At 38.5% G+C, this 20,640-nt stretch overlaps 1 protein-coding gene across 1 annotated transcript in view; it reads right to left on the bottom strand.

The window, feature by feature from the left end:
* Positions 1 to 14,593, bottom strand: part of LOC125925142 (dimethylaniline monooxygenase [N-oxide-forming] 2) — a 29,041-nt gene extending 14,448 nt beyond the window's left edge. The window contains exons 1-2 of the mRNA XM_049633927.1: positions 14,527 to 14,593; positions 14,037 to 14,174 (exon numbers count right to left, since the gene is read on the bottom strand). Coding sequence (XP_049489884.1) covers positions 14,037 to 14,168 — 132 coding nt within the window. The 5' untranslated portion in view covers positions 14,169 to 14,174; positions 14,527 to 14,593. The remainder of the gene's footprint in view (positions 1 to 14,036; positions 14,175 to 14,526) is intronic.
* Positions 14,594 to 20,640: the final 6,047 nt, after the last annotated feature.

Below are 20,640 nucleotides of genomic sequence, written 5' to 3'. Positions count from 1 at the left end.
TTTACTCTTTTTCCGAGTCTAACCCTTGGGTTATGTGATCGTCTTTCACTGCTGTAGAGGGACTACAGTTACTGGGTGCTGAGGTGCAGCTTACATGTTCCATCATCCCGTGTGAGAGGGCCTCGTTGGGGTCCTCCAGTGTTGTTCACTGGAGGGGCTATTGCCACTGGTGGATAGGAAGTGGGGACAACCCTCGTTTTGGCACATTGCAGGATATGGGGCACCTCTCTACCTGCTTAATGCCAGCCATTGTGACAATTAGCCCCATTCCGGAACTCCCTCTGGAGAGCCTATCTCCACCTTCCACCTCTTTAGGACCCAACAAACTCTGGGATACTGGTGAGGAAGTATTCTGGAGAATTGTAACTAAAATGAATACTTCTGGGAGCAGGTAGTTTTCACATCTTAGTTTGAATGCCCCACCTTCATTTTACGCTTTATGGAAGCCAACCTTCCTCAAGTGCTAAAAGTGAACAGCATTAGCATCCATCACATCTTCGGCTTGAATCTAAATCTTAGCCACTATACTTTGGTAAAACCGCAGACAGCACATGCTATGGTTGAGTTTATAGTTTCCTCTAAGCGCTGTGCATACTGATAATGTTCTTTATGTTAAATTATGTAAGAGCGAAGTGTCCCTGAAATCGGCATGTTATCAAAGAGGCTTGCTCAAGAAAATTTAAATGGCGCCACCCAGGAACTCCTCAATTAATGCTTCTGCAGACTAAGGCATAATTCAGGCAAACAGTAGTTGTTATTATGATGCAACGTTAGGGTGCAATGTAATGAAATGGAAAAGTTGCAGGAACTCGTGAATTAATTGGAATAGGTTACTCAGTGATACAGAAACAGCACTCTGTCGTTTCCACAGAATAGTAAATAAAGGAAAGTAAATATTGAACTCTAATCCTGCCACCATAATAACTCAGTTGTGCATGTTTCTCTCTCATCATTATTCATGAAGAATTGTTACTTTCCTGCCAAACCTTTAGATCCAGCCTCCTTAAATCTTTGGCAGCACTGAAAGAGGCAGCCTGGACTAGCTGAAGGAATCTGGTTGTTGGAGTTAGACACGGCTTTGAATCCGTCTCTCTTTAGACTGTGTGGCCCGGACCAGTCAGTGCAGTGAGGTTCAGTCTTCTCATCTATAAAATGGGCAGCTACTGGATGCTCAACAGTGTTGTTATTGTCTGTGTTATTAAGGAAGCTACGAGCTTCAGCAAAGCTGTTGGTTAAAACTCCCCATTCACCGCAGTACATGAAAGGCACTGAGGGTAGCTTTTCTAGCAGCAAGATAACCGACACAGGCACACTCACCATCACACCTGAGTTTTCTGCACAAGAGGTTGGATTTGATTTCAAAGACTTAAAGAAGAAGAAACTGTGGGACCTTTCCTCTTTTATCAGCAAAGCTCTTTATATGCATTGGGCCTCACTGTGTCCTAATTTCAGGATTATCAGTACGAATATGAGTTACCAAAGCTAAAACAATGTTTGTGCTCAGATCATGTCATTTAGGAGTGGTATGTAGAATGCTTGCTAACTAAGTCTACGTTTTGAGGATCCATCTCCCTCATGCATTCCTTCTATCTCTCCTCATCCATCCATCCATCCATCCATCCACAATTCATGCCTACTATAGGTCAGGAGCCAAATGCCTTTTTGAATGTGAACAATGTGTTTACCTTTCCTAGTCTGTAATCAAGGCTCAGATTGTACCGTTATTTCAGTTTCAAATGGCTTGATAAAAGCTAGTCAGTTTAGGGTCAGCCAGCTTTCTAGGTGATTACAGTTTGGTGTGATGTTAACTGAATGTAAGTGCTTGAATGTCAAGGGAGTTTGCGTTAGAATATGAAGTGGTTTCTGCCTCATACACAAGGATACAACGACCCTGAACTCTGGATCAATAAATCATTTTAATTTTCAAACACTAGCTTCAAATTGTATACGACTAGGGTCAAACTGATATTTCTGGATGTTTCAGTGCGGTCAAGTACAATGTCCTTGGTAAGACTAAATGTCTGACTTTCTTATCCGGCCAAATTCTCAAACTTGGAAATGTAGTTGACCCTTGAACAACATAGGTTTGAACTGCATGGCTCCATTTATACATAGGTATTTTATAGTACAGTACTTATGATTTTCTTAATAATATTTTCTTTTCTTTAGCTTGCTTTAGTGTAAGGATATAGTATATAATACATACAACATACAAGATATGTGTTAATCGACTGTTTATGTTATCAGTAAGGCTTCTGGTCAATAGTAGGCTATTAGTAGTTATGTTCTAGGGCAGCCAAAAAATTTGTTTTAAAGTTTATTTATTTATTTTAAGGGAGACTGTGTATACTGGAGGGGCAGAGAGAGGAGAGAAGGAGAATCCCAAGTAGGCTCTGCACTGTCAGTGCAAGGAGCCTGATGTGGGGCTTGAGCTCAGGAACCCGTGAGATCATAAGCTGAGCCAAAATCAAGAGTGGGATGCTTAACTGACTGAGCCACCTAGGTGCCTCAAAGGAGGAGCCAAAATTTATACACCGATTTTTGACTGTGTGGGAGTCAGTGCCCCAACCCCCATGATGTTCAAGGGTCAACTGTGTTTCGTGAAGCAAAGAGATACCAATTATTTTTTCCTCAAGATCAGATAATTTTATAAGTGGCACAGAGGAAATGTGAGAGCTCTGAAGTCAAACTGGATCGATGGCCTGATTCTACCACCTTTAATGGCTTTTTAGCCATGGGCAAGTTACGTAAGTCAGTTTCCTCATTTTCTCCTGTAAAATGGGGTTCATTAATAATTCCAACACCGATCAATTGTTATCAGGCTGAGATTAGGTAAAGTGCTTAGCACAATGCCTGTCTCTAACTAAGTGCCCAACACATGTCTGCCTCGATTGTTACTATTATAGGTCACGAGGATTAATCTTACTAAACTAGTCATAGTTTGATTAGTTTGACTCTTGAAAAAGCTAAACTAAGATTGTTATAGTGTAGCCAACATGCTGGTTTTTTCACGTGCCAATACAGTGGCTTTCAAATGTGGTTGGCTCCTCCGTCAGGTCAATTTTAAGGGGCTCTGGAGTCATGAGAAGGACTGCTTGTGATGTCTGAACCCCTACAGAAGTTTCAGAGCCAGGGCAAGACTCTCCTCTGGGAGTTCTACTGGTGTCAGCAATTGTCAGCAATCGATGATGACATCACAAGTTTTTCCCTGAAGATCAAGTAATAATCTTTATTATGGTTGATTGGTATACAGCTGTTAAAAAAAAGCTTTGTTTCTATGTTGGCTTCCTTCTGTGTTGGCTGAGGCAGATGTCTATGTGTTTAGACGAATCTGGGTAAAACCCTTTGCTGATGGTTGAGAAGGGAGAATGATTCTTATTAATAAACAAATAACATATCAAGTATGTCTCCTGTCCACAGGCCCTGAGCTTTGAGTTAGGGACTAAATGCAAACAGGACACAAAGTTTCTGTCTCCAGGGAGCTTGTTATTACATTGAATAAAAAGGCATTTGGTGGCACAAAAACAGACAATCAGATCAATGGAACAGAATAGAGAACCCAGAAATGGACCCACAAACATATGGCCAACTAATAATCTTGGTCAAAGCAGGAAAGAATATCCAGTGGAATAAAGACAGTCTCTTCAGCAAGTGGTGCTGGGAAAACTGGACAGCAACATGCAGAAAAATGAACCTGGACCACTTTTTTACACCAGACACAAAAATAAACTCAAAATGGATGAAAGACCTAAACATAAGACAGGAAGCCATCAAAATCCTGGAGGAGAAAGTGGCAAAAACCTCTTTGACCTCTGCCGCAGCAACTTCTTACTCAACACATCTCCGGAGGCAAGGGAAACAAAAGCAAAAATGAACTACGGGGACCTCATCAAAATAAAAAGCTTCTGCACAGTGAAGGAAACAATCAGCAAAACTAAAAGGCAACTGACGGAATGGGAGAAGATATTTGCAAACGACATATCAGATAAAGGGTTAGTATTCAAAATCAGTAAAGAACTTATGAAACTCAACACCCAAAAAACAAATAATCCAGTGAAGAAATGGGCAAAAGACATGAATAGACACTTCTCCAAAGAAGACATCCAGATGGCCAACTGACACATGAAAAGATGCTCAACTTCACTCATCATCAGGAAAATAGAAATTAAAACCACAATGAGATACCACCTCACACCTGTCAGAGTGGGTAACATTAACAACTCAGGCAATAACAGATGTTGGCGAGGATGCAGAGAAAGAGGATCTCTTTGGCACTGCTGGTGGGAATGCAAACTGGTGCAGCCACTATGGAAAACAGTATGGAGGTTTCTCAAAAAATTAAAAATAGAATTACCCTATGACCCAGCAATTGAACTATTAGGTATTTATCCAAAGGACACAGGTGTGCTGTTTCGAAGGGGCACATGCACTGCAATGTTTATAGCAGTGCTATTGACAATAGCCAAAGTATGGTAAGAGCCCAAGTGTCCATCAACAGATGAATGGATAAAGAAGATGTGGCATATATATACAATGGAGTAGTAGTCGGCAATCAAAAAGAATGAAATCTTGCCATTTGCAACTACATGGATGGAACTAGAGGATATTATGCTAATTGAATTAGAGAAAGACAAATATCATATGACTTCACTCATATGAAGACTTTAATATATACAAAACAGATGCACATAGGGGAAGGGAAGCAAAAATAATACAAAAACAGGGAGGGGGACAAAACATGAGAGACTCTTAAATATAAGGAGCAGAAGGTTGCTGGATAGGTTGTGAGGGGACGATGGGCTAAATGGGTAGGGACATTAAGAAATCTACTCCTCAAATCATTGTTGTACTATATGCCAACTAACTTGGACATAAATTAAAAAAAATTATATATATATATATATACACATACATATATATACGTACATATATATACGTACATATATATACATGTATATATACATATATATACATACATATATATACATACATATATATATATGTGTATATATATATATATGTATATATATATATATATATAAAGGCATTTGGGCTCTGAGGATGGAAGAATGGAGACAGAATAAGATGAGAAGCTTTCCTCTCAGCCAAGACAAAGACAGGGAGACACAGCTTTCAAAACATATAAATGTAACTCCTATTTATTTAAAATAGAAATAGTACCTAAAAATGATATTTAAGCACAAATACTGATAGTCTGAATTTCCTAGCAGATAGAATTTGCTACGATTTGCCTGTTTAAGAGAAATGGTCATATGATAAAGTATTTTCCTAATGTAGAATTTTTTGAATGTCAGAAGACTATATAGCAAAATAAAATTAGTTCAGAGAGCCCTGATTTAGAATTTACGATCTTTTGATCATAGATTAGACTGAAGTTTATCTTCCACTGTGTAAGAATAAAAAGGTTGCAAAAACTAAGTTTAAGGAAGACTATAATGGTAATATTTAACCTACTAAAGGGAGCAAACTTATACAGTGAAAATAGATTCAACTTATTATAAATGTGAGTTACAAACACTTATAAATTAGTCATTTTCATTGTGATACATTAGCATATTGACCTCGACCAGTAAATATTTGTTCTCTTGGCTAGTTGCTCTAAGCAGTTGGAAATAATAAAATTGTATTTCTTAAAAAATTTCTACCACTCTCCAAATTTTCACTCTTTCCGATGGAACTTATAGCTCTCTGTTCCATTGCTTGAAATAAGTACAACTGAAACTATTTTTACATTCTTGTCCTACAGTTAGGGGAAAAATTGTGGTTCCCAAATACCATTCATGGATTATTGCATGATAAGATTTCAGGAGAGCTTTGAAAAACATAAACTTTGAGCAGGTCTGGTTTGGGTCCATTCATGTGTATTTAAGACATGCTTCCCCAGCTGGGGTGCCTGGGTGGCTCAGTCCCTTAAGTGTTGGACTCTTGGTTTCTGCTAGGGTCATGACCTCATGGTTTGTGAGTTGGAGCCCCAAATTGGGCTCTGTGCTGACAGCAAGGAGCCTGCTTGGGATTCTCTCCCCCTCTCTCTTCTCCCCTGCTCATGCTCTCTCTCTCCCTCTGTCTCAAAATAAATACACTTATATAAAAAAAGTGCTCCCCAGCTGATTCTTATGCACATGAATGTTGGGAGCCACCGTCTTTATTAGACCGTTACTGCATTCTGCTATCCGTCTAGTAGGTTGGTACCTCCCTAGATCTCTGGCTTTGCTCACTGATAGTGACCCCTATTTAAACTCCCTGACTCCAATATTGCCTACTTTCTTTACTGCCTTCACGGTAAAAAGTATACTTGTTGGAATGGGACACATGTTCTTCATGATGAGACCCTGACTATTCTCTCCGGCTTCATCAATTTCTATTCACCCACCTGCCTCCTTTGTTCTAGCTGCATCACGTGACTTTATCTTCTCTAAGTGTGTCAGGTTTCTCAAGCTCCTTTGCACATGCCATTTACTCTGCCTAGAGCACTGCCTAGAACACAGGCCTGATCTCTGCTTATTGTCAAGACAAATGAAAGCATCTTGTCGTGTAGGAAGCTTGCCCTATTCTCTACCGCATGAGGTTCTGTGCTTTCCATAACACTTAGAGTAACGGCCCTTATAAAATTGCACTCTGATATGGATTTGCTTTAGTATTTCCTCTTCTGAACTATGAGCCCTTAGCCTGCAGGGACTGTGCATTTGTGCCTGTTTAGTACTGTGAAAATTAGTAACAGTAAACGTCACTAAAATGGAGTTGGGAAGTTTTGGCCCTATCACTCATAGTCAATTGCAGACCCAACAGGAAGAGATGGATTTGACCTTGCACATGGACACTACTTTATTCTTCCATTTGGAGGAAGAGACACTTTCCTCACCTCCCCCCCCCCCCCCCCCCCCCCCCGCCACAACAGCTCAGCCAATGAGAAGCCACCATACCTCAAACCCCAAGTTTATTCTAATGGGCTTTTAGTTTATAACAGCCTTCCCAACTTACCGTTTTCTCCTTTAAAAAGCATTCCTTTACTTTGTTCCCTGGATTGCGCACAGTTTTGCCACAGCTTGTTTGTCCCAGACTGAGATTCTCTTCTATTCCTCAATAAATCTGTCTTTTGCTGGTAAAATGACTGTCAGTTTTTAAGGTTAACGGTACCTAGTATATGCTGGGGACATGCATGGTGCAAGATGAGCTAATATGTTTGGTGAAAGAATGAAAGAATGAAAGAATATGTAATGTTAACTAGAAGCATTTTACCATCACTGCAAATAGGGCTTAATGATAGTAAAATGGACAGTCAGTGGTATAGTGGGAATGAGTACTTGGTTTTGCTAGTCGTACGCTGTAAACTTTTTTCCTTTCTTCACACGTAAACATTACTTTAAAAATATTGTGGCAAGTTAACCAATATATATCTTGAACTACTGGTGAACAGACTTAATTGAGACCCATCCATAGTATTTTATATTTCACTGCCTGGAGAGTTACAAATATCTAACATGTTAAATTTGGTTATTAATAAATTTGCATTAATTGGGCAGCAAGGTACAAAAACCTAAGTTATATTGAATTACGCTGCGATAGATTCTTGGGATAAGCTTACCTAAGAGAACGCCTGGAAGTAAAACAAAGGGAAGGCGGTTATCTCTTCTGGAGAGGAAATGGCTGTTCGTTCTAAACCAGCAAAGAGGAGCAGAATTTGCCACCCTCGACTATGTCTGTTTGGCATGGGGATTATTTTAAACTGGTTATTTTTTAAGAAACAGCAGACATAGGTGAGGCTTTGAAAACTGAGTAGAAGTTACCTTTCTGTGAGAGATATTTACTTGCATAAGGGAAATCTCTTGCTTGCATAAGGGTGTCTCTCTCGCTGTACCAAGATGAAGGGGATGAGTCAGTCTCTAGAAACTCTTATCAAAGAAGAAGGCAATGGCTTAAATCTACACAACAACCTCCCTCTGACTGCTTTTCCTGGGTTACCTCTTGGAACTGACTCCCTACCCTCAACATCTTCTCATGTCTTTAACTAAAGGTGGTCTTTAAGGTGATGGCCATTTCGGGGAGTTACTCAGTTTTCCTGAGTCTCTCCCAGGTATACAAGATATATACATGTTATTAAATATTTGTTTCTTTTCCCCCCGTTACCCTGTCATAGATCAATTAAATTATTAGACCAGCCAAAGAACCTAGAAGGGAAGAAGGGAAAACTTTTCTGCCCCTACATTAGTCTTGTATAATGTTAAACTTCAAGTGCACAGAATGTGCTGTTAAAAAGAATAAGCCAATCGACACAAAAGAGAGTTTGTGGTGCACAGGAAAGATAGGAGTGCAGTATAGAGATAGATGGTGCCACCTGGGAAGTTCCATTTGGTGATGTCCCAAGTGTCTGTTTCATATTTTTATCTTCCTAGTTTTAACATTTAAGTCAAAAACATTGACGGAGACAAATACAGGTGATCAAATTTGAGTATACCCCAAGTAGAGAACCGAAAGAGCTGAGTAAGAATAGACAGAATTGAAATTTCAAATGAATATTTCTTGACCAAAGATAAAACCAACTAAGTGCAGTTGGACATGCCCAAATGTGAACTCCTATAAGTAGAATTAACAATTCAGTTTCAGGGGCACCTGGGTGGCTCAGTTGGTTGTGTGTCTGACTTTGGCTTAGGTCATGACCTCGCGGTTCGTGAGTTCAAGCCCCACGTCGGGCTCTGTGCTGACGGCTCAGAGCCTGGAGTCTGCTTTGGATTCTGTGACTTCTTCTCTCTCTGCCCCTTTCCACTCATGCTCTTTCTCTGTCTCTCTCTCAAAAATAAGTAAACGTAAAAAAAAAGACAATTCAGTTTCATAAGGGTAGAATAATAGTGACCTGGATCATCAGTGCTTCAAATAGAAAAGATCCAGAACTTTGATTGATCCTAAGCTCAGTATAAATGATTGGAGTTATGTGAGACAAAGCATGATGGAGAGCCTATATGTATTTAATCTCAATATTGTGGCTAGTTCTAAGATCTAACACCTACTATTTATTTAGTCACTATGGGAAAGCCACTTACCCTTGGTTTTCTTATATTTAAGTTGAAATTAATAACAAATAATGTAGGAGAGTATTGTGAATATAAAATGAGATAATCCCTATCAAAATAATTATATGAATGATAGCTTTAATTTTGCAAATGCAGAAAAAGCTAATGCAGCATTAAATTGTTTTAGCAAAGGTAGACCGTCTGTCCAGGCCTACTGAAACATAAGTCATGCTGAGCAATTGTTAGACCAATTGATTATAAATTCTTCAAGGGGATTTATCCCCATTGTCTAAAGCAGTGCCAAGCACCTCTTTGGTTCTGAAAAAATATATATGTTGGAAAAACAACTTGGTTTAGAATATTGGATCTTGTGTGAGTCACATTTTAAGAGGGAAACTGGTATTTCAGATTGAATCTAGAGGAAGGATGGAGAGACATTTAGAGAGTATTATATGAAGATTAAAACAATTGAGTATTTGTAGCTGGGAAAAGATCTATTTATAACCAAATGTAAAACAAACAAACAAACAAAAATGTGATATATGTTGGTAACTTTCCTGTGAACACTGGTATTAGGAACAATGAAGGAGGTGGAGAAGGTTAGTGGCTAAAGGCAGATCATGCTTTCCTCTCTTGACACCTCAGTAAGATTATTAAGTGTGCAGGCTCAGAAATCTTATAGACCTTCATTTTTGTGCCTTTCCCACTACCTATGTTCCCCTGGAGAAATTGTTCATTCCAAAACTCAGCTTCTTCTTGATATGTCCATGAGGATAATCATAATACCTACTGAAGGATCTCAGGACAGACCCTCTTCCCCCCAAAACGTGCCACTTGGGCATGTGGATTATTTTGAACTGAAGGCACTTGAGACCTTATGGGCTCAAGAGAAACTTTTGTCCTCCCTTTACCGTACACAAGAATCTAAACTGAGGGTCTTTCCCAGAATAAGGGTTATTAACAGAGATAAATTTTATGTGAGTGACCCATCTGAATGACAGAGCAAGCATCCATTCTTATTGCTGTGTGAAGGACATTCCTTTCCTTTAAAGTCCCAGAACCTACCCGCTTCTCCTTATTTTAGAATGACGTACATACCTCATTTTCCCTGTCTTTGGAATTTCTATGTCTATGTGGATTCCTCAGGAACATCTATTAACTTTGATTTTCTCCTGTTAGTCTGTCTTATGTCAATTTGATGCTTAGTCCAGTTAGAAGGACTTTTGAGGGGGCAGGAATTCTTGCTCCCTGACACTGCTTTTTAGGAGTATTATGAAGAAAAAAAATAAGATGATGCATGGAAAGTACTTTTCCATTGCTGGAAAAGTGCTAAAAATAGGTTCATGATGCACCCCGCCCATGTTGCAAAGCTGCCACTAAGGGGTGCTGGAGAACCTTCTGGAAAAATCCAGCACCTTCCGAGCAGGGCATGGGGCAATGATTCTTAAATTTTGTTTTAACTTAAATATGTTAAGCGATCTTAGAAGGACTATGTGTAAATATAGAAATTAATGAATAAACTATTTTCAAAATTGATTCTTGATGGTAGAGTAGCGAAGAGGTGAAGCTTCCTCGGGAGTGGGTGCGGTAGCTCCCAGCATCCTTTTTGGTGCCTCCTCCCTTTGGCAATCAGTCTGTTGGTAATCAAGACCCTCACGTGGCCTCACTGGCCACTTGGGATATTTTGCATACTGTATATTTAACACTGCAGGGAGATTACTTGTCTTCTTTGGGTTGAGAAAATTGTTTGTTTCTCTATTGGACATAGTTTTGAGAGGTTTGAAATGTGATGTTGTTAAAGGTTTCAGGAAATTATATACTTCACCATTTTATATCTAATGAGGTTTAATTAATTCAAATTTTAATCTAATTTTTCTTTTCTAACCCATAGGAAGGTATCTCTAATTCTGAAATGCTAAACACTGGCAACTGGGATTAGGACAGCAGAAAAAGTATTTGGGGGCAGGAAGAAACCTTCTTGGAATTCATCAAGTCATATTTTTGACAGACCACGTAAAAATAACTCCTACGGCTTCTATCACCAAATTGATGATAATCAAATAAGGGACATTGGCTTTTTTATTTTTTTTTAAAGTTTATTTTTTGTTTATTTTGAGAGAGAGAGAGAGAGAGAGCACGCAAGCAGGGGAAGGGCAGAAAGAGTGGGAGACAGAATCCAAAGCAGGCTCTGCACCATCGACACAGAACAAGATGCAGGGCTTGAACTCACGAACCCATGATATCATGACCTGAGCCAAAGTCAGGAGTCGATCACTTAACCGACTGAGCTGCCCAGGCACCCCTGGACATTTGGCTTTTAGATATTAAGTCCCAGATCAGGTAATAAGACACTGACAAATTTATATTTAATAATAAATTTGTTATAACTTCACATTTATTCTTTAGATTAAAAATCTCCCGGGGGGGGGGGCACCCAAATGGAACCTAGAGTGAACCTAGAGTGAACAAAAATATATCTTTGGTTAAGACAGGAATGACCACCTTATTATATCACCCTCTCAGGAAAAGCTATAATGTTTCTTTTTTTTTTTTCTTTAATCATTTTAGAGTTGGGGGGGGGGAAAGCAGCAGAAGGATGGAGAGACAGAATATTAAGCAGGCTCCACGTTCAGCATGGATCTCAACACGGGCCTCAACACGGGGCTCGATCCCATTACCCTGGATCATGACCCTGGGATCATGACCTGAGCAAAATCAAGAGTCCGGCACTCAACCAACTGAGCCAGCTGGGTGCCCCAGGAAAAGCTGTTTCTAATGACCAGTTGTTAGTAAGAAATGAATGTGATTCAAACTGTTTTTCCAGTTTCCTCTCTGCAAGTTACCTGTCCTATATAGGATCAATATCTCCTCATTAGCTCTGATTATGTTTGCATAGTTGAATGAATAGATTTTTATTTGGTATTTGTGCAATTTTCTTGCTAAATTTATCTCATCGTAAGATTCATTGGAGACTCCTGTTAAAAACAGATTCCCCTCCTCAGAAGATTTTGGTTTAGTAAGTCTGGGTTGGTGTTAAGTATCTTTAAAAAACCCTCTAGGTATGTCTTATAGTCATACACATTTGAGAAGCCCCAGGTTAAAAAATCCACTTTGGCATAAAATTCAGTTCGAACTCGCAAAGCACATGAGCTAGATGTCTGTGCCTTCCCCCTAATTGGTCAGCTTGTAGGCAGAGCCCTTTTGATGGTCTCTGCTAATATCAGAGTCTGCTTTTATTTTTTAAAAAATGTTTTAGGGGCGCCTGGGTGGTGCAGTCGGTTAAGCGTCCGACTTCAGCCAGGTCACGATCTCGCGGTCTGTGAGTTCGAGCCCCGCGTCAGGCTCTGGGCTGATGGATCGGAGCCTAGAGCCTGTTTCCTATTCTGTGTCTCCCTCTCTCTCTGCCCCTCCCCCGTTCATGCTCTGTCTCTCTCTGTCCCAAAAATAAATAAAAAACGTTGAAAAAAAATAAAAAAAAATGTTTTAACATTTATTTATTATTGAGAGACAGGGAGAGATGGAGCATGAGCATGGGAGGGGCAGATAGAGGAGGAGACACAGAATCGGAAGCAGGATCCAGGCTTTGAGCTGTCAGCACAGAGCCCAACGTGGGGCTCGAACTCACAAACCATGAGATCATGACCTGAGCTGAAGTCAGACTCTAAACCGACTGAGACACCCAGGTGCCCCTATTTTTATTTGAAAGAGAGAGAGACCAAGCCAGAAAGGGGGGGGGGGGGAAAGAGAGAGAGAGAGAGAGAGAGAGAGAGAGAGAATTTTAAGCAGGCTCCATGCTGAGCATGGAGCCAGATGTGGGGCTTGATCCCATGACCCTGGGATCATGACCTGAGCCAAAATCAAGAGTTGGTCGCTCAACTGACTGAGTCACCCAACTGCACCTTGGAGTCTGCTTTGAGTGTATTCAAGCCTTTTGCTTCTGTTTAGAGTGTTCGTAACTGTTCACTCCCTCACTTAGATGCACCTGATACACAGTCCTAAAGTTGTTGCTCAGGAGTTCTGAGCTAGCACTTCTGTTTAAACTTTCTGAGAAAAAAATGCAAGTTAGGGCATGGTTATAAGTAGGGGGCTAGCCTGTTTAGAAGTCATAGAGACCTGGGTTGGAATGCCAATTCCAGCTATGTGACCACGACCAAGTTACTTAATCTCCCTCAGTTTCTGTTTGATTGTCTGTAAAATATGTAGCTATTGGAGCTGACATTTATTGTGCTCTAATTTCTTTACATAAATTATCTCCCTTAATCTTCAAAACAGCACTGTGGAGCGATTACACTTTTAGATTATTATCCCCATTATACAGCTGAGAAGGCTAAGACACAGGGATGCCAAGAGCTTGCTCAAGATCTCACACTGAGGAGGTGGCAAGCTAGTATTTAAAATCAAAACACTGTGGGAAGGGATAATTATGAATCTCTGCAGTTGTCTATCTATGTATCTGTTTAAATTTTATATAAATTCTGATGAGTGGAGAGCATTATCAATATTTAGGTTTGGCTAATAGAATGAACTCAATGAATGTGTTTAATAATACCTTTAAAGCGTTTCCCAGAAGTTACCCTAGAGTGTCATCAGTAATGCTAAGCAAACAGACATGATTTGTCAGAGAAAAGGAAAGTCAGCACACTCTGAAAAAGCACTTGCTCAGTGTTTGGAATAGACGTGGCCTCTTGAAAAGAATTCCTGTCACTTCTATTTTGTAAAATGTCCTCCAACATTAGTATGTTGCTTTGAGAATCACTAGGACGTGGGCTGCGAGACAGTTGCAGGATCCATAAGAAAAGGTCCTTTATGTGCCTGGGTTGGCCATCTGGGTTAGGAGAGTCATGACCTGGGAGAGATGACAGCCTATTTCTATAGCTCCTGTGTAGCTGCATGAAATAGGTCTGATCAAAGTCGCTTAGGAGATCCCTCAACAAGGCCCCTCTGCAGCTGTGAGTTACTCTGCGAAAGCAGTAGAGTCTGCTCAAGAGAAAAAAAAAAGATGTCACTTACTTTGAACCTCCACAGCCCTCCAATATCTTCAGTCCGCTCAAAGCAAGTGGGTTCCAGTCCCTCATCCACACAGCACTTCAGTGAGACCAGGCCGCTGACTCCAGCTCCAATCACTGCCACCTTCTTTGCCATGGTCTCCTGTCAAGGAATTGATCAATCAATGCTGCTTCACTGGTAAGAGAGTCCTTGCAGTGTGGTCAGTAATCAGCTTTCAATAACGCGGTAGCACTGGCAATATACTAAGCAGCACTAATTGAATAAAATTCCTCATTAGTCAAATCCCAGACTCCTCGTCCCCTTCCTGGTGAGAAACCAAGTTGTTTTCCCAGACTTGGCTACAGAGTTTGTCTAGTATTTAAAAGCAACCCATTTAACAATGCCAAACAATTTAATAATATAGCATTAGGTATAGGAGCCAAGTTTCATGACATAATTTAGCGTGCTGAACTTTTCCTTTTCAGCTACTATCCCCAGCTGTGATTACCCTTACCTTCGTTTTGCCTTTTGGTGCTGTCTCCTTGACACAATGGTTTTTTTTTTTATGTTGGTTGTGGGCTGGGAAGCAGTCAGAAGTGTTCTAGTTGGAGGAGGCTGTGAGGAGTGGGAGGAGCTTCTCACTCCTTCAGCATTTTGCAACCTGAAACTCTCAGGACTTTGTTAGGAGTTCTGAAATTAAGCAAGAGGCTTATATTTCAAGGTCCAGGGTAATGATCTTCACCGTAACACCATTATATACTTACACATATCATACACATAGTATAAAATTCCTTTTTAGAATGGATGTGACCAATGGTCATTAGCAAAGTAGCAAACCTGGATAAATTAAAAGCAGTTAAAATTATCCCTAAGCCCTCTGTATAGAGATAATTATAACCAACGTGGACATTTTGCTGTATCTTTCCAGATATTTGTATGTATACACATAGACGCACATTCCACAAAAGTGGAATGGCACTCTAAGTATAATTTCCAATTTGATTTTTCACTTTTCAGTATGGCAATACCTTTATACGTATAGCAGCATTTTAAAAATATTTATTTATTTATTTATTTATTTACATTCAAGGTAGTTAGCAAATAGTGCAACATTGATTTCAGGAGTAGATTCTAGTGATTCATCCCTTATGTATAACACCCAGTGCTCATCCCAGCAAGTGTCTTCCTTAATGCCCCTTACCCATTTAGCCCTTCCCCCCTCCCACAACCCCTCCAGCAACCTTCTGTTTATTCTCTATATTTACGAGTCTCTTATGTTTTGTCCCCCTCCCTGATTTTATATTATTTTTGCTTCCCTTCCCTTAGAGATCTTCTTAAAAGTGAAGATATGGATTTAATAGCTATGGGATAGGCCTGAAATTATTTTTAACAAGCTTCCAGGTAAGGCCAGTGTTGCAAGTCCTTGGATTACATTTGAGTTGCAAGTATCTACTATGTTTTGCCAAGTTGCCTTTCAAGAAGCAGATACACTTGAATAGTATTTCACCTTTATAAAATGTTTTAATGTGTAAACAACTTTCACACAGATTAATTCATTTTGATTAGTTTAGAACCATAGGCATTAGCATCCACCCTTGTTTTATGGACATGGGAACAGGCTTAGCTTGGCTACTGGGAAGTTTAAGAATAACCAGGATGATAATGAGCATAAAACCTTGTCACATACGGAGCCACTGAAGAAACTTTTGATATTTAACCTAGAGGGTATAGGTACATGATAATTGACTGCAAAAGGCTGTTATATGGAAATGTTTATATAAGTCTATTTTGGATGGACATAAAAGTCTATCTAGGACCAAGTATGTGAATGTTACAGAAAAGGTGAATTTGCCCCAGAATAAGGAAGACCTTCTGGCTAACAATGGTGTATAAATATGGACCATACTGTTTTGTAAAATAGCGAATTCCCTATCATGGCAAGTATTCAAACAGAAGTTAGGTAGCCGCTTGTTAGAAGACAATAGGAGGATTCATGAAGGTAGGGCATTAGAGTGAAGTAAGGTTGTCACTAACTGTAATATTCACGGGTCTGAGATCTGAGATTTTATCTTTATCAATTAGAATTTTATTATAGGTACAAAGTTGTTGAGAAGACTTTATTTTTTTTTTAATTCAAAAAATGTTTTATTTATTTTTGAGAGAGAGAGAGAGAGAGAGAATGCTAGCAGAAGAGGGGCAGAGAGGGGGACAGAGGATCCAAAGCGGACTGTGTGCTGAGAGCAAACAGCCTGATGCAGGGCTCGGACTCACAAACCGTGAGATCGTGACCTGAGCTGAAGTTGGAGGCCTAACCGGCTAAACCACCCAGGTGCCCTGAGAAGACTTTAGATTGGATTTGCAAGTATGACTGAGGCTGTTGGCACTATATCACCCATCCACATGGTTTGGGCCTTGCAGTCACTCCCCTCGGACATTGCTAGAAGAGTTCAAGCTCCCTTCATTATGGTCACTCCCATGAAAACAAGGTGTATATCATCTGTGGTATCTCTTCCTCCTTCAATTTTAACTTTCTGTTTTATGTTTCAACTGAAAATTTCTTCTTAAAACCATGCTTCTTAGGCAACACAATAAGCCACCTCGACCTAACAGACATATATGGAACACTCTACCCAACAAAAACAGCATATGTATTCTTTACAAGTGCACATGGGACATTTTCCAGAACAGAGTATGTGTTGGGCACCCATTAAGTCTCAATAGATTTAAGAAGGTGGATACGATACAAAGTATCTTCTCTAACCACAACAGAATGAATTTAGAAATCAATAACAAACAAAAGTGGAAAACTCACAAAATTGTTGAAATCAACACAGTTTAAACAATGGCTCAAAGAAGAAATAGCAAGGGAAACTGAATATACTTACAGACAAATGAAAATCAAAACACAATGTAACAAAACTTCTGGGACAGAGCAGAAGTAGTGCTAAGGGAAAATTTATAGCTATAGATACTAACGTTACCAAACAAGAAAGATTTCGAATCAATAACCTAACTTTACAAATTAAGGAAGTAGAAAAAAGAAGAACAAACTAAACCCAAAGTTGGTGGAAGGAAGGAAATAATAAAGATTAAGCAGAGATAAATGAACTATAAATGAAAAGTGAGAATGTAAAACAACCGAGAAAAACCAATGAACACAAAATTTGGTTCTCTGAAAAGATCAACAAAATTAACAGCTAGATAGACTCATAAAGAAAAAGAAAGACACAGAGAGAAAACTCAAATTACTAAAATCAAAAATGAAACTGGGGACGTTACTATCTATTCCACAGAAACAGAAAATTGTAAGGTACTACTATGAACAATTGTATGCAAAAAAATGAGGTAACCTAGATGAAATGGACACATTCCTAGAAACAAAAAAGCTACCAAGACTATATCACAAAGAATAGACAATCCAAATCTAATTCAAGGAGATTAAATAAAAAACTGAAAATGTCTCAACAAAGAAAAGCCTGGAACTTGATGGCTTCATTGGTGAATTCTACCAAACACTTAAAGAACTAATCCAATCCTTCTCAAACTTTCCCAAGAAATTGAAGAGGAGGGAGCACTTCATAATTCATTCTATGAGGCCAGAATTACCCTGATACCAAAGTCAAAGACACTACAAAAAAGAGGAAACTATAGATAAATATCCTTTATGAACGTTGATGCAAAGATCCTCAATAAAATATTAGCAAACAGAATTTAGCAGCATATTAAAAGGATTATACTCCATGATTAAGTGGGATTTATTCCTGAAATGCAGGGATGGTTCAACATATGAAAATTGATCAGTGTAATAAACCACATCAAAAAAAGTGAAGGAAAAAACCTCACATGATCATTTCAGTTGATGCAGAAAGATTATTTGACAAAATTCAACACTGTTTTATGATAAAAACACTCAGTGAGATAGGAATAAAATGGAAACTACCCCCACATAAGAAAAGCCATATATGAAAAACCTACAACAAACATAATACTCAACTGTGAAAGACTGAAAGCTTTTCCTCTAAGATCAGGAACAAGGAAAGGATGCCTGTTTTCACCACTACTATTTAATCTAGTACTGGAAGTCCTAGTGAGGGCAATTAGTCAAGAAAAGGAAATAAAAGGCGTCTGATAGGAAAAAAGTAAAGTTATTTCTCTTTGCAAATGATATGATCTTACATATAAAAAATCCTAAAGACTCCATAGAGAAGCTATTAGAACTAATAAATGAATTCAGCAAGTAGCAGGATACAAAGTCAACACACAAGAATAGATTGTATTTCTCTATACAGTGAGCCATCTGAAAAGGAAATTACAAAAATAATTTACTTTATAATAGCATCAAAAATAATAAAATAATGAATTAACCAAGGAGATGAAAAACTTGTACAATGAAAACTATAACACATTGCTGAAAGAAATTAAAGAAGACACAAATAAGTGGAAACACATCCAATGTTCATGGATTGGGAAGATTTATATTGGTAAATTTCAATATTATCCCAAACAATCTGAAGATTCACTTCAATTACTATAAAAATTCCAATAATGTGTTTTTTTCAGAAATAGAAAAATTCATCTTAAAATTTATATGGAATCTCAAGGGATCCTGAATAGCCGAAACAATCTTGAAAAAGAACAAAACTGGAGGACTTACATGTCCTGATTTAAAAACTACTACAAGTCTACAATAATCAAAGCAGCATGGTATTGGCATAAAGACAGACATACAGACCAATGGAATAGAAGAGAGAGTCCAGAAATAAACCGTTGAATATATGATCACATGAATTTTGACAAGGATGTGAAGTCCATTCAATGGGGGAAAGGAAAGTCTTTTCAACAAATGGTGTTGGGAAAACTGGATATCCATATGCAAAAGAATCAAGTTAGATCCTTATTTAACACCATATATAAAAATTAACTCAAAATGGATCAAGGAATTATACATAAGATCTAAAACAATGAAACTCTTAGATGAAAACATAGGACAAAATCTTCACAACATTGGTGTTGGCAATGATTTCTTGGATATGACACCAAAGGCACAGGCAATGAAAGAAAACATAGACAAATTGGACTTCATAAAAATTAAAAAATTTTGCATATCAGGAGATATTGTCTACAGAGTAAAAAGGCAACCCACAGAATGAGAGAAAATATTTGCGAATCTTGTATCTGGTAAAGGATTAATATCCAGAATATATAGAGACTCCTAAAACTCAACAACAAAACACACAAAACCTAATTAAAAAATGGGAAGGACTTCATCAGACACTCCCCCAAAGAAAATCTATGGATGGCCGATAAGCACATAAAAAAAAAAAGCCCATCATCAGTAATTATTAGGGAAATGCAAGTCAAAACTATGATGAGATACCCTCTCACAACCAGTAGGATGGCTACTATCAAAAAACCCCAGAAAACAGCCAGTGTTGGTGAGGATGTGGAGAAATTGGAACTCTTGTGAACTGTTGGTGGAAATGTAAAATGGTGTAGTCATTGTGGAAAACAGTATGGAGCCTCCTCAAAAAATTTAAAATAGAATTACCATACAACCTAGTAACTCTACTTCTAGGTATATAACCCAAAGATTTGAAAGTAGGGTCTCGAAGAGATATTTGTTCACCCATGTTCACAGCAGCATTGTTTACAATAGCTAAAACATGGAAGCAACTCATGTGTCCATTGGATGATGAATGGATAAGCAAAATGTGATATATATATATGTGTGTATATATATATGTATATACATATATATGGATATAAAGTGTGTATATATATAGTGATATGAGGTATATATATAATGCATATATAAAATGGAATATATATTATATTATATTAAACTGGAATATAATATATGTAATATATATAATGGAATATTAAAATGGAATATAATATATATATAATGGAATATTATCTAGTCTTAATAGGAAGGAAATTCTGCAATATGCTACAATATGAAAGAACCTTGAGGACATTATGCTAGGTGAAATAAACCAGTCACAAAAAGACATATATGAGTCCACCTATATGAAGTATTTAGAGCAGTCAAATCATCAAGACAGAAGATAAGTGGGGGTTGCTGGGGGCTGGAGGGGAGAGAGAATGAAGAGTTACAGAATTTCAGATTTACAAAGTGAAAAGTGCTGTGGATGGTGGTGATGGCCACACGATGTGAATGTACTTGATAGCACTGAACTGTACGCTTAAAAATAGCTAAGATGGTAAATTTTATGTTATGTTTATTTTAACTCATGAAGCAAAAACAAAGACAAAAGCTAAACCATGTCTCACTCCTTGAGGACAGCAATTACTGAGCCAGGAGGACAAGTTCTCTCATTAAGTGACTCCAGACTTAGGCAAATGACAAGCAAAACTAGTTTTATTGTCCCTTGACTATGACTCAGTTTTTTCTGTCTGAGTGAACACATCTGTGTCTCCTGTGTGATGTATATAGTCCCATCACTTCTGTGTGTTCTGTATTTTCTGAGGCAGGTCCAATAAGGAAATGTTCCATGGATCAGATTTTTGTTGTTGTTGTTGTTGTTGTTTTTAAGTTTATTTATTTTTGAGAGAGAGAAAGTGATAGTGTATACGCATAATGGGGAAGGGGCAGAGAGAGAGGGAG

The sequence above is a fragment of the Panthera uncia genome, chromosome F1 (genome assembly GCF_023721935.1).
Source record: "Panthera uncia isolate 11264 chromosome F1, Puncia_PCG_1.0, whole genome shotgun sequence".
Classification (NCBI taxonomy): Eukaryota; Metazoa; Chordata; class Mammalia; order Carnivora; family Felidae; genus Panthera; species Panthera uncia.
The sequence above is the reverse complement of the archived record's forward strand: the minus strand, read 5'-3'. Positions and strand labels throughout refer to the sequence as shown.